The 14,801-nt window shown below is 44.6% G+C and overlaps 1 protein-coding gene across 4 annotated transcripts in view; it reads left to right on the plus strand.

The window, feature by feature from the left end:
* Positions 1-14,801, plus strand: part of KALRN (kalirin RhoGEF kinase) — a 1,195,491-nt gene that overhangs the window by 782,013 nt on the left and 398,677 nt on the right. For all 4 annotated transcript variants that reach the window (XM_029605245.1, XM_029605240.1, XM_029605241.1 and 1 more), the window contains 2 exons: positions 574-663; positions 10,974-11,066. In XM_029605245.1, coding sequence (XP_029461105.1) covers positions 574-663; positions 10,974-11,066 — 183 coding nt within the window. The remainder of the gene's footprint in view (positions 1-573; positions 664-10,973; positions 11,067-14,801) is intronic.

Consider the following 14,801-nt stretch of genomic DNA (forward strand, 5'->3'; position numbering starts at 1 on the left):
TGCTCCTCTCCTCTGGGACTCCCCTATCACCTGTTTTAATCTCTCAGTGCAGGTGACAGAGACAAAAACAATAACAGCTCAGGAAAGTGTGAGACCAGCATAGAGGAGCTTTTAATTGCAAAGAAGTTACAGGGACGTCAGGGATCAACTGGGGTCCACAGCACTGTAGCAGGAAGTAAATTGGGCAGATTAGATGGGCCCTTATGTGTTATTATATTCAATGTATCTGGGCTTTCCTAATGGTGAAGAGTGGCAATAAAAGTCACATCTGCATAAATACTATCAGTGAAGATATGAAATAGCATCTACAAATGTTCAGAAAGTTGAAAGTTGGCAGTCCTAGGGGGATCTTCCACCTTCCATCAAATTTTGCTGCATTTCATTTGAGATCGTGCCCTTCTAAACATAAATTTTACGTTAAAAAGCAAAAAGGTTCATGCCGCTGAGCGATCGTTCCAAGTTCATTGCTGTTGATGAAAAATACCTCCTGACTTGTCAGATTGCCAATTCTGGAAAAAGCCGATTCTGACTTTGCCATTATTTTTTTTTTTTTTTTTTTTGTTATTTTCACAGGCGGATAAATTTCAAATGTATGTGACGTACTGCAAGAACAAGCCCGACTCCAGCCAGCTCATCCTGGAACAAGCGGGAACGTTCTTTGATGTAAGAGGCTCTGCATGCACCCCAGCCCCCTTCACGCTGCGTCTCACTACAGTGAAAGGAAATTCAAAGAGATTTCGCTGTCATTCCACCTCATCCTTTCCTTGACACTTTGATCTTATTCAGGGTCATTCATCAAACCGGGATGGGGCCGTTATCGATAACTACCGCATCGCGATTTCAAAATTCAAAATTAGGGGAAGGGGAGGAGTCTGGGCGGGGTTTAGGCAAAGTAGGGGGCTGTAGCGCTGCAGGCAATAACGTAGCGCGCATTATCTCCCACAGCAGCGCCGGAAATAGCTACAGCAGCCGGCTGCTCACTATCGCCCCCCCCCGTCCCTTTTCTGGCCACGGCTCATCATACCGCTAAATATAAATATAGCGGAATGATGAATCCAGGGGATAGTTTGTAATGGTTCCTGTAACTTGTTGCGAGCACCTTATTAATATCTTTATTATTTTATCCTGTGGTATGTAGCATACTCTGAAACAGGTGAGTGTATCCAGTATATGGGGTGTTGTCTTTTCTCTCTCTTAGGCTATTCATGCTTGGCATTATTCTGTACTCGTTACTGTGCTCCCAGCAATTGAGATCAGTGTACTGCTATGTATTAGAACATGAGAACCCAAGATTTGCCGTACTGGGTCAGACAAAGGTCCATCAAGCTCAGTATCCTGTTTCTAACAGTGGCCAATCCAGGTCACAAGTATCTGGCAGGATCCCAAAAGGTTGATAGATTCCATGCCCCTAATCCTAACGATAAGCAGTAGATTTCCCCAAGTCCGCCTTAATAATGGTTTATGGAATTTTCCTCTAGGAACTTGTCCAAACCTTTTTTAAACCCAGCCACACTAACAGCTTTTACCGCATCTTCCAGCAATGAATTCAAGAGTAAAAAAAATATTTTCTTCTGTTTTTCTTAAATGTATTACCTAGTAACTTCATTGCATGTTCCATAGTCTTTGTACTTTCTGAAAGAGTAAACAACCGATTTGTGATCAATCGTTCCATTCCACTCATTATTTTATAGATCTCTTATCATACCTCCTCTCAGCCATCTCTTCTTGAGGCTGAAAAGTCCTGACCTCTTTAGGCTTTCCTCATAGAGGAATTATTCCATCCCCTTTATCATTTTGGTTGCCCTTCTCTGTTCCTTTTTTAATTCCACTATCTCTTTTTTGAGATACGGTGAGCAGAATTGCACACAGTGTCCAAGGTGTGGTTGAATCATGGAGCACTACAGAGGCATTATGATATTCCCTGTTTTGTACTCCATTCCTTTCCTAATAATTTCTATCATTCCTTTGCTTTCTTGGCCATTGCCATACACTGAGCAGACGATTTCAACATATTATCCACAATGATGCCTAGATCCCTTTCCTGGGTGGTGACTGCCAATGTAGAACCTTTCATCGTGTAACTGTAATTTGGGTTGCTCTTCCCTACGTGCATCACTTTGCGCTTGTCCACATGAAATGTCATCTGCCATTTGGATGTCCAATCTCCCAGAGTCCTCTTTCAATTTCTCACCATCCTCTTGTGATATAACAACTTTGAATAATTTTGTACCATCAGCAAATGTTATCATCTCACTCATTGTTCCCATTTCCAGGTCATTTATAAATATATTAAAAAGCAGTGGCCCCAGGACAGATCCCTGAGAAACTCCACTATTCACCTTTCTCCAATGAGAAAATTGACCATTTAGCCCTACTCTCTGTTTTCTATCTTTTAACCAGTTCTCAGTCCACAATAGAACATTGCCTCCTATCCCATAACTTTTTAATTTCCTCAGTAGTCTTTCATGAGGGACTTTGTCAAATGCTTTCTGAAAATCCAGATACACAATATCAACTGGCTCACCTTTATCTACATGTTTATTCACACCTTAAAAAAAATGTAGCTGATCAGAGAGGCAAGACTTCCCTTGGAAAAATCCATGTTGGCGTTGTCCCATTAAAAGACTATCTATATGTTTGGAAATTTGTTCTTTATAATAGTTTCAATCATTTTTTCCAGCACTGACATCAGGCTCACCGGTCTGTAGTTTCCTTGATCAATCCTGGAATCCTTTTTTTAAAAAACTGGCATTTATGTTGGCCACTCTCCAGTCTTCGGGCACTGTAGCTAATTTTAATGATAGTTTACAGATTATTAATAGTAGGTTTGCAATTACATTTTTTCAGTTCTTTCAGCACTCTGGGATGTATGCCATCTGATCCAGGTGATTTGCTACTCTTTAGTTTGTCAATCTGCCCTAGTACATCTTCCGGTTTCACTGGGTTTTGTTTCATTTCCTCTGAATCATTACCTTTGAATTTCACTTCTGGTATGGGAATCTGCTTTACAGTTTCCTCAGTAAAGACAAAGCAAAGAATTAATTTAATCTCTCTGCTATAGCCTGTTTTACCCCTTGATCATCTAATGGTCCAATTTGCTTCTTTGCAGGCTTATTGCTTCAAATGTACCTGAAAAATTTTTATCTTTAGTTTTTGCTTCCACAGCAAGCTTCTTTTCAAATTCTGTATTTGCCTTTCTTACCAGTGCTTTGATTCTAACTTGCCAATGGTTATGTTGTTTCCTGTTTTCTTCATCTATTTCCTTTTCTATTTTTTTGAAAATTTTCTTTTGACTAGAACAGTCTCTCTCACCTCACCTTTTAACCATGCTGGCAGTTTTTTGGCCTTCCTTCCACCTTTTTTAATGTGTGGAATACATCTAGTCTGGGCTTCCAGTATGGTATTTTTAAATAATGTCCTTGCCTGATGTGTAAACTCTTAACCTTTGCAGTTGTTCCTTTCAGTTTTCCTAACCATTGTCCTCATTTTATCATAGTCTTCCTTTTGAAAGTTAAACGTTCTATGTGATACACAAGAGGTAACATGTACAGTATGTGATTTTTTTGTTGTAAGGCTGTGCAAAACGTAAATGTCTCCTTTCACAAGTAGTTTCCCAGGAATCAACTTATTAAAATTTTCATTATAGGAATTTCAGGGTAGACCTTTCTGCAATGGGGAAAAGTGGTTAAATCTTGTAGAGTTAATGGAAAATTTTGCTTAGCTAATGGGCCTCTTAACTTGTACCTCTTTGGGTTTGCAAATTGTGTGTAAATGAGCAAACCCTTATACTTTTCACTTTTGGTGTGAACATTCTTACATCTTTACTGGAGTATGACTTAAGTACCTTTAGCATCCAAGAGAGGCTTCTGTAATTATAAAACTTTACAACACGAGGTATGCAATTACACTTAATAAAATATGTAGGCTTGTTTCTAATTATACTAAACATTTTGTTTGACAAAAAGAAATATAATAATTTGAACATTAACAAAACATAAAAAATAGATGCTAGAATTTAGTAAAAACACACATGGGCCGATGCAATATGGTGCGCTCGACCGAGCGCACTGTTAGCCCCCATTTGGCCGCGCGTTTTTGACCCACTATTTTTACCCCTTATACAGTAAGGGGTAGTAGCGTGTGGAAAACGCGTAGCCAACCCCCCCCCCCGAAACTAATAGCGCCCGCAACATGCAAATGCATGTTGATGAGCCTATTAGTTAGTCCTGCGCGATCCAGAAAGTAAAATGTGCAGTCAAGCCGCACATTTTAATTTCGGCTGGCTCCGGGAAAGTGCACAGAAAAACAGAAAAAACTGCTTTTCTGTACAACCTCTGACTTAATATCATAGCGATATTAAGTCGGAGGCCCCCCAAAACAAAAAAATCAGCCCGCGGCTCGTGGGTTGGAAGACGGACGCTCAGTTTTTCCGGCGTCCGTTTTCCGAACCCGTGGCTGTCAGCGGGTTAAACAACCGACGCCGGTAAAATTAAGCGCCAGCTGTCAAACCCGCTGACAGCCGCCGCTTCTGCCAACAAGGAGGCGCTAGGGAAGTGCTAGTGTCCCTAGCGCCTCCTTATTACTGCGGGCCCTCATTTGAATACTGAATCGCGTGCCCAGGAGAGTGGCCTAGGCACGCATCGGGAGAGCGGGCGCTCGCCTCGGAGCGTCGGCTCTCCCGCAGATTTTACTGTATCGGCCCGACAATGTGTTAGAAAAATATAATGAACATTTTGCTTTAATTGCAATAAAACTAATACTTGAGGAGGTTTAAATTCTCCTACTGAAAAAGAAAATTGTCCACCCTGACTTAACTTTTCACTGGAATGAGCATGTTGAGCGTGTGTGTTGGAAAGTGATGCGCGTAGATGGGATTTTCACATCTACCCTTGTTGTTTTACAGCAAAAAACAATTTCCCCGCCAGAAAAGGCAGGTGCAAAGTCCCTTGTATCTGCAGGCAAGTTTCAAAGGGAAGCATCAGCTAATTTAGAAGCTCTACCCAGACTCTGCACCTAGGCCAGAATTGCCCCCTTGAGTAGCAGTTCTTGTTTCAGTGTGTCTGGCTCCAGGCCATTATCTAAACGAATTCAAGTTTCCTGTGACTTTAAGGTGCGGCTACCATCCCTTTCCAGTAAGGCATGCCTCAGTTTATTTACTTATTTTAAACTTGAAATAACTTTGTATTGTAACAAATGTTCACACAGCCTACTAAGGAGGGCGAGAGCGTGATTCTGCCTCTAGGTTCAGATGGCTTTCTGCCTGTGGTTTATAAAGTCACCAGAGACCATCAGTATAATTGCACCCTTATAACGTAGAGCTGTGTATAGTCTGTCCCTTTTATAAACACACGTCTTCAGCATCGTAACCAGCACTGCGATGACTTAGGGACATGCTCCTTTGACTTCTCTCCCTTCGCTGTCACTAGTAAGCTGTTTCGCGTGCACAGTTTAGAAAATGCGGCTGTAACTTTGGACGTGCTGGCTAATGCACACTGATGAAATGACTTTCCCTGAAGGCAGAAAGACCTTTTGCTTACGTAGAGTGCCTCACCATTAATCTTGCCTTAAAATCCATTGCTTTTAGGCATAGCGCGTAGAAAACGTGCGGCCACCCCCCCCCCCCCCCCCCCCCCCCCCACGAAACTAAGTTAAAAACAAGAAGTTAAAAACAAGGAGGCAAGAATCAGGGCGGATCCGTTTTAAGATTTAAAAACTGCCTAAAAGCAATGGATTTTAAGGCAAGATTAATGGTGAGGCACTCTAAGTAAGCAAAAGGTCTTTCTGCCTTCAGGGAAGGTCATTTCATCAGTGCGCATTAGCCAGCACGTCCAAAGTTACAGCCGCATTTTCTAAACTGTGCACGCGAAACAGCTTACTAGTGACAGCGCAGGGAGAGAAGTCAAAGGAGCGTGTACCGGGAAAGTGTACAGAAAAGCAGAAAAAACTGCTTTTCTGTACACCCTCTCTGTTCTGTGTCCCTAGCACCTCCTTTTACCGTGGGCCCTCATTTGCATATGGGCCGATACTGAATTGCGCGCCCAGGAGAATGGCCTGGGCGCGCGCCGGCAGAGCAGGCGCTCACCGGCTCTCCCACGGGTTTTTCTGTATCGACCCGATTGTTCCTGAAACCTTTTATTTGTCTTGTCTTGACCAGATTGTAAATTGGATGGAGTAGGGGCTATCTGCACATAACTAGATCATTGTTATTGCTATCTGACTTGGCATACCGCTTAATCCCAGCCAGTCCCTAGATGTTAACAATTTAAAAATAGTTATATAATTTCCTATCTGAAAATCATTCAGACATTCCCAGATCTGGTTATCAGAGACTGCTGCTTTCTCAGAATCATAATGCCATTGTGTGCTTCAAGCTGCAGAAACACCTCAGGCTCTCTAAGAGAAAACTGACCATAGGAGCTTCACCCCACTGACACTCCCTGTGACCTTGGCCTCAGGTACAAACTTAGGGCCTCATTTACTAACTGGTCGATTTTCAAAGGCTTGCGCGTGACTAGGACCCACGCGTGCCGCGCGGATTTTAAAAGGGCCACGCACGTATCTCCCGGTATGCGCATAAAATAGTTTTCTGAAAAGGGGGCAGGACGGGGGCAGGACGTGGCCATGGTCTGGGCGGGTCATGAACAAGCCAGGACTGTACCATGAAGTCAGCACATGAGTAGTGACGCACACAAGCGCGTGCCAGGGTCCCCTGACGCGTAACTTTACTTCTGCTATGGTGTAACAAAAAAAACGAGTGTAGTTAGCGGGATTTTAAGGCTGGGGATAATAGGGTAAAATGGAGGCAAGTTAGCTAGGGGATTTAGGCATCCTCTCCTTTACTGGGGTGAACTGGGAGCAAACTGGGAAAAAGGCCTGTTGCGTTACCGCGCATCCTACTTCAATTCCCCCCACTTAAACACACGAGACGGCATTCACATGCAGATGCGCACGTCAACATAAAATCGCGCACACATACGCACAGATAGCCGATTTTATAACAAACGCGCATATATGCGCCCATGTTATTAAATTGGCACGTCAGTGTGTGCACGCGCGCGGGTTTTAAATTTTACTTCTAAGCTTTTTTTTTTTCCCACCGACACAGAATGGGAGAAAAGCCTTTAGTAAACCAGGCCCTTAGATTGTGAGCTGTCTGGGACTTACCTATCGCACCTGAACGTAGCTCACCTTGTAGTTAGCAATGAAAAGGCAAGTGCTAAATCTAAATAAATAAAACAGTAACACAAAACCACAAAGATACAAAAGCAATCAATTTAAAGAACCTACCCCCTCCCCCCATGATCAAAGAATAAGTGAAGTACACTCAAGGTCTTTTATACACGTTGGGTGAATTTTCCCCAATATGGGCCGGATTTTAAAAGCCCTACGCGTGCCGGACCTATTTTATAAAAGTCCGGCGACGCGTGTAAAGCCCCGGGACGCATCTAAGTCATGGGGGCTTTACTAAAGGGGCGGTCCGGGGGCAGGGCATGAGTGGAGTGGTCCAGGGGCGGGGTGAGGGCATGGCCAGAGGCTCCCTGCACAGCGGCCATTTGCCATTGTGCCGGGGATCGCGCGCCGGCACTCAGCCGGCGCGCGCAACTTACTTCAGCCCCAGGGCTGAAGTAAGTTTTGAAATTAAAAAAAAAAGAAGAGACAGGTAGGGGAGAAAGGGCGGGGGAGGTAGGGGAAGGGAAGGTGGGGTGGGGTGGGGGGGTAGGGAACGGGGGAAGACATCGTGGCTTGGCGCAGGCTCAGCACGCACAAGGTGCACAATTGTGCACTCCCTTGCACGCGCCGTTTTTATAACTTGTGTGCGCCGGCGCACGCAAGTTATAGAATCAGGCATACATGTGGGCGCGCTGGGTAGCGCGCGCACATGTTATAAAATCTACCCCCATATGCGGGCACTTTCTGTGTGCCTGGTCAGGCTGCTGAAAATTGCTCCCTAACATGCCAGCACTGCACCAGGTTTTCAGCTCTGCTGTCTGAGCAGAAGAGAAAATAGACAGCGTTTGTTTCCTCTGCTTCTTTTTTTTTTTTCCCCCCTTAACGGCTGCGTGCACCAGCCAGGAAAGCATCGTGTTGTTTAATATTCTTTTACTACTTTTATCATGTTCAGATCTATCTTATTGGAAAATCAAACTCTATTTATGTTTGACTGTGCGTAAGCCAGAGATTTGTCACCGTGCTTTCTGCTGGAGGTAGTAAAGGGTTTTTCCCATTTGATATTGCTCAGTAGGCCAGTGACCAGGCCCCAGCAGTTCATGCGCCAAACCTTGATGTCACAGTTTCACGAAGGAAGCAAGGAATGGAAAATACTTTTTCTTTTTTTTTTAGCCGGTAGAAGTGCAATGAAACGAATCGCTATTTCCTTTCATGCCGCATTTCTTCAGATTCAGAATGGCTTCCAGCAAGTTCTAGTACCCTGATCATTCCCTTCTCATTTGCACATCATAGTTTCGTCATCCTAGGAAACTGAGATGACTGTGATGGTAGCTATAAATGTTATGAGGGTCAATAATATACAAACCGTACACTGAAAACACTTGTCTATTTTATTTATTTATTTTATTTATTTATTTATTTAATTTTATATACCGGCAACCGTTTGCACATCGTGCCGGTTTACAAGTAACTTACAACAGAAGATATATAGGCATAGCCTTTACAGAGAACGGTATATAACGTAAAAACGCAGTAACAGAACAATTAACTAAGTAACTGGGGAGGGAAGGGGGGCACTGAATCAGTGCCGCTCTGGCTATTGTCTCATTTGGCGAGTGCAAAAGATCATGAATGTGTGTGCTTCTGGTGCTGAATTATGTAGTTAAGTTCATAATTTCATGATTACCGGGGTGGGGTGGGGAGAGCGCCTGTTCCTGTGGGCTCCCAGCTCAGTCGGAGCTGGCCCTTGTTCGGCTACAGTGCCGTGAGCCTTCATTCACAATGCCCCAAGAATAGTTACCTTGTTTTATATCCCCCTCTCAACGCACTCAGCCCAGCTCTCGCAGACGCTTCTCAGCCAGGGACCTTGTTTTTATATCCCTCGCTCAACTCACTCAGCCCAGCTCTCACAGACGCTCCTCAGCCGGGGGCCATGTTCATTGACCCAGAATTCTGTACCCAAGGCGCCCACACCTGACCAATAGATATCGCCATTGCACATTGACCATAAACTCCCTCTCCTCACGGAGGTTGTGAACGCTGCCTCCGCAGCAACCCCCCGGGCAGTCCATGCAGTGGAAGACCTGACCCTGGAATCAAAGCCAGATCCCTCTGCATGGCACGGCCACAGCACTGCGCCAGAGCCAGCAGACCAGCCAGGCAGTTGTTTCCAATGCGCCTTACGGTAAATAGCGGTAAAAGTATTTTGTATAAGCCGATAACATTGATTAGGCACTTTTCCTGTAAATCATGCAATGCTAGTTACATTTCTCTGAAATCCTCCATTACATTCCTCATTTGCATACCAATAAAATGCCTATAAAAATGAACACAGCCGTTTAAGATGTTAATTTTCGCAGCCATAAACTGAAGTGACAGCGTAGACTTATGTCTGTAACACCCTCCCCCGCTCCTGGAACAACCACGCGGTCACTATAAAGCAGACAAACAGAAACTCTCTATAAGAAAAATACGCTGATTTACTTAAAGTGGGGAGGCCTAATTGCCACCTGACAAAAGATTCCTAGCATCATTTTTATCAGGAAATGTATTTCCTGAAGACTTTGGGTTTGCTTTCTTTCCTATGTGCGTGCAGTATATTTGGCAATGGTGCTACCTAGGGCAGCGACTTCCGGGGTGGCAAAAAAATCCCCGTGAGCACCATCACTGCTACCTCTTCACAGGCTTGCGCTGCCCCTTCATGTGCCTCCCACTGCCCCCTCTCACCCCCTCACTTCCCCCTCACCCCCCCACTCTTCTCCTGTCTTCCATAGCATCAGGGTGGTCAGGAGCTCTCAAGTCCCTAGAGCAGCCCTGCCTCCTCCCAAACGGGCTCCTGGTTGAAACCTGCTCAGCTACAGCGTACGCCGGTGCGCAGGGAGGGAGCGCTGCCACCGCCTGCAGATAGCGAGAAGGCCCAGGGACCACCACAGCTTTAGAAGAGAGCGGAAAACGGTGGGTGGGGGCGGTGCTTAGAGGGTGTGGGTGGGACACATTTTGAAGCTACCTATGGCGGCAGAATTCCTTGTGCCACCTCTTCAGCTCCAATCCTGAAACCCACTAAAAGAGGCGAGAATGTCTCACGCTGCTCTGCTGCCCAGGTCTTCCGTGATCTCTGGCATCCCCGCCACATCTGTCTCTGGCGTATGGCCGCCCTTTCTAAAAAAACACAGAAATAATAAGCGCATACAATGTACGGATTGCTCTTCACATCTCTGGAATTCTTTTGCAACATATTCTTCACACACCTTTCAAACACACAAGCTGGACCGGACGAGACCTTTAATCTTTTACGGTTTGCTGTGTGCAAGCTAAAACATGTTATTGAAAATAACAATTATATTATGAAAGATAATGTGAACTGCTGTCTGGTCTAATGATTGTGTGAAAATGTTCTATGAAGAATATATTGAAAAAGACGTACAAACAGGCTGGCCTGCGTGATATATACTTATCATTAGATGGGGTAGCCTGTCTTCAGGCTTGGCACGCTGCGTGGGGCTGGGGAAGCTGGAAACATTTTTATAGCGCTGGGTGCAGAAAACCCTTTGGCCGGCTGTGCAATGGAGCCTGCGAGTGGAACCATCTCCTTTTTATTTGCGAGTAATTTACCAGATTGTATCGCTCCACTCTTCCCTCAGTATCCTTTTCTTGAAAACCGCATTGTTATAAATAAATAGCAAACCTCTGCCGCTGAAAAACAAAAACCAGTTGAGCCTAAAAGCGCCCAGGCTCTCACTTAGCTAAGGTAATCGGGAGCTGAAAGTGGCTTAACTCTTTAAGAGCTTGCTTTCTTCTCTTAACAGGAAATCCAGCAGAGGCACGCTCTTGCCAACTCCATCTCATCTTACTTGATCAAGCCGGTGCAGAGGATCACCAAGTACCAACTGCTGCTGAAGGTATAAATAGCCCCAGCTTTTCCTGCTGGCTGTGCATTTCTGTCTGCAGGGCCACGCCGCATAATTATGGGCTCCCGCTGGAATTCACGGTGCCGCTGAGATCTTGGTTAATTGCACGTTTGTATGCTTAGATCTAAAATGAGCAGGACACTGTCGTTGTGCTTCAGATAGGAGCATTCACCAATGTTTGCATTATTTGTAAAACGCTGGTAATTGTTTAGGTTTTTGTTTTTTTTTTGGGGGGGTGGTGTATTGGAGGTGAAAGAGCGCTGTAAAATCCTTGGGGGAAGAGCAAAGGGAGACTATTTTGAGGGCGAGAGTTGCCGGTTCTAAGGATGTATGAAAAGAAACCACAACTTCTCGTGCAGGTTTTTTTTTCACTTTAAAAGTTAACACACAATCTTCTGAGCAAAAAAAATTTATCATGAAAACAGTGACCACATCTAATGAAAAATAATGCAAAACCAATGGTCAACACTAATGTGCTTCTGTGCACATGCGAAAAGCAACATTTTCCCTTTGTGAATAAACTGCAAAGCTGAAAATACTAATTTTCTCGCTTTTTGCTATTTTCACACATTTCTAACCAGTTCAAAACTATTCAATGATCTTTTCTACTGCTCAGAGGCTATTGTATTCATTTGTGTTTGACCAACAACCCCAGAGGATGTCTTGTAGTGAGCAACTCAAATCCTGGCACACGCAGATGTTCAGAGCCTATGTCTGGGAGTTCAGACGCTCAGCACAGATCTTCCGTTACAGGATTGAGCTCAAGATTTGCAAGGTGTTGAAGAATTCTGTGTAATTTTTATAAGAACTTTTGCATGTGTGGCATTGGATGTTAGCAATGTACCTAATTAGAAATTACCTATTTGCCAGGTAAAAAACAAATAATCTGTGGACAGCACTGTGCGTCAGGCTGTGGCACAGGAGACCTTTGTTCGAGTCTCCTGTCTGGGGTTAGTTTAGTTTTCTTATTATATCAACTTTCTAACATAAAATACAATGGGTCAATTTTAAAAGTGTTGCATGCGGAAAAGGGCCACATACGTGCGTAGGCGTGCCTTGCACGAGCAAGGCCCATTTTAAGAAGCTGCAAAGTACGCACATACATATCCATGCGTGCAGCAAGAAGAAAGGGGCGGGGCATGGGCGGAGCATGGGCATTCCAAGGTGGGGCCAAGACTTGCACACGCAAGTCCGCATTTTAAAAAAAGCCGACCATGGTGCCCGTCGGCTTGTTACCTGCGTAACTTTACTTCTTGACCTGATGAGGAGCAAGGCTGGACATCTCGAGTTTTGGAATGTTTAGCACAGAGGGAGGGTTCGGGATCAAGTGGGGGGAGGGAGGTTGCAAGATGGACCAGAGGGGTCTTGAAGACCTCAATATGAGATGGCCAAACTGGTTTTTCCCTTGTTCCAACATGTTTTAAAAACAGCCTGCATACGTGCATAAAAGCCGCTAAAGCCCTAGCCAAAATACATGTGGGACAGGGACTTTATATATATATATATGTGTGTACTTGCGAGCACAATTTAAAATTGCCGCGTCTCTCCGCTCGCGTGCTGATACTCTCATTTATGGGCGCACACACCCCTTTTAAAATTACCCTTCAAGTGTTTAGTTGAAGTCAGATTAACCATGGGAGTATTGCACTCAATTTCAGGGAAAGGAAGATGGCTGCCAGTATTAGAGCTCCCCCTTTCTGGCCAGAGGTACAGCACCGAGGCTAAGACTTGCTAGGGAGGGCACATTTGTCGCCCAGATAGGGCTGGGGAGGAGGGGAGGAAATTATAAGAGGGACAAAAAAGGTAGATTAAAAAGTATCTTGAAAAGACCAAACGGAGATAATGTCTCTAATGTCCAGGTGGGTGCCCACCTCAGTACCAGTGAGCAAACGGTATGGGTTTGATATCGCAAATAGGATACGGAGAAGTCACACAAAGACCCGAGTTTTGAATTTCAAAACTAAGTACTTTGTCGAAATGGGGAAGTACCTGGAGGTAGAACTAGAAGACTGGGAGAAAATAAGAGAGGCGGAACAACAGTGGGTCAAACTAAAAGGAGCAATTACAAAAGCAACTAATCTATACGTTGGAAAAGTAAACAGAAGCAAGAGAAGTAAGAAACTGATCTGGTTCTCAAAGGAGGTGGCTGATAAAATAAAAGCAAAAAGAACAGTGTTCAAGAAATGTAAAGGTTCCCAAAAAGAGGAACACAGGGAAGAATATCTGGTGAAACTGAGGGAGACAAAGAAAGAAATCAAGAAAGCAAAAAGTCAGGCGGAAGAAAGGATTGCCAAAGAGGTAAAGTGAGGTGACAAAACATTTTTCAGATACATCAGAGAAAGGAGAAAGATCCGAAGTGGTATAGTGAAATTGAAAGGTGACAAAGATCAGTGTATGGAGAGAGACAAAGAAATGGCAGAAATATTAAACAAATACTTCAGTTCGGTGATCACTAAATAAGACCCTGGAGAAGGACCGTCGCTAGTTGACCAGACTGCAGATGGGAGTGGAGTAGACAAAACTCTGTTTACAGAAGAGAATGTAAGGGAAGAGCTAGGAAAAGTGAATGTGAGCAAGGCCATGGAGGCCAGATGAGGTACAGCCCAGGGATACTGAGGGAGCTCAGAGATGTGCTGGCGGATCCGCTGAAGGACCTGTGCAATAGATCCCTGGAAACGGGAGTGGTGCCGCAAGATTGGAGAAGAGCGGTGGTGGTCCTGCTTCACAAGAGTGGGAGCAGAGAGGAAGCTGGAAACTACAGGGAGGTTAGCCTCACCTCGGTGGTGGGAAAAGTAATGGAGACTCTGCTGAAGGAAAGAATAGTGAACTATCTACAGTCAGGAGGATTCCTGGACCCCAGGCAGCATGGATTCACCAGGGGAAGGTCTTGTCACACAAATCTGATTGATTTTTTTTGATTGCGTGACAAAAGAATTGGATCGAGGAAGAGCGCAAAGCTTATGATATGGTCCCGAATAGGAGGCTTGTGAAGAAAATGAGAAGCTTGGGAGTGAGCACCAAGGTGATGGTGTGGATTACAAACTGGTTGACAAATAGAAGGCAGCGTGTGATGGTAAATGGAACCTACTCTGAAGAGAGAACAGTGTAAAATGGAGTGCCAAAAGGTGCTGGGACTGGTCCTGTTCCTATATCTTTGTGAGCGACATTGCAGAAGGGATAGAAGTGAAAATTTGTCTATTTGCGGATGATATTACGATCTGCAACAGAGTGGACATACTGGAAGGAGTAGAGAGAATGAGATGTGATTTAAGGAAGCTGGGTCAAAGATATGGCAGCTGGGATTCAATGCCAAGAAGTGCAGAGCCATGCATCTGGGGTGTGGTAATCCAAAAGAACTGTATGTGATGGAGGGGAAGGGCTGTTGTGTACGGAGCAAGAGGGGGATCTTGGAGTGATAGTGTCTAGCGATCTGAAGACTGCAAAACAATGTAACAAGGCGATAGCTAAAGCCAGAAGAATGCTGGGCTGCACAGAGAGAGGAATAACCAATAAGAAAGTGGAAGTGATAGTCCTTGGTGAGGCCTCTCCTGGAGTATTGTGTTCAGTTCTGGAGACCGTATCTCCAAGGAGACAGAGACAGGATGGAAGTAATCCAGAGAAGGGTGACAAAAATGGTAAGGTTGTCTCCATCAAACAATTTATGAAGAGAGGTTGAAGATCTAAATATATGTATACCCTGGAAAAGAGAAGATGCAGGGGAGAAAT

The sequence above is a fragment of the Rhinatrema bivittatum genome, chromosome 6 (genome assembly GCF_901001135.1).
Source record: "Rhinatrema bivittatum chromosome 6, aRhiBiv1.1, whole genome shotgun sequence".
Classification (NCBI taxonomy): Eukaryota; Metazoa; Chordata; class Amphibia; order Gymnophiona; family Rhinatrematidae; genus Rhinatrema; species Rhinatrema bivittatum.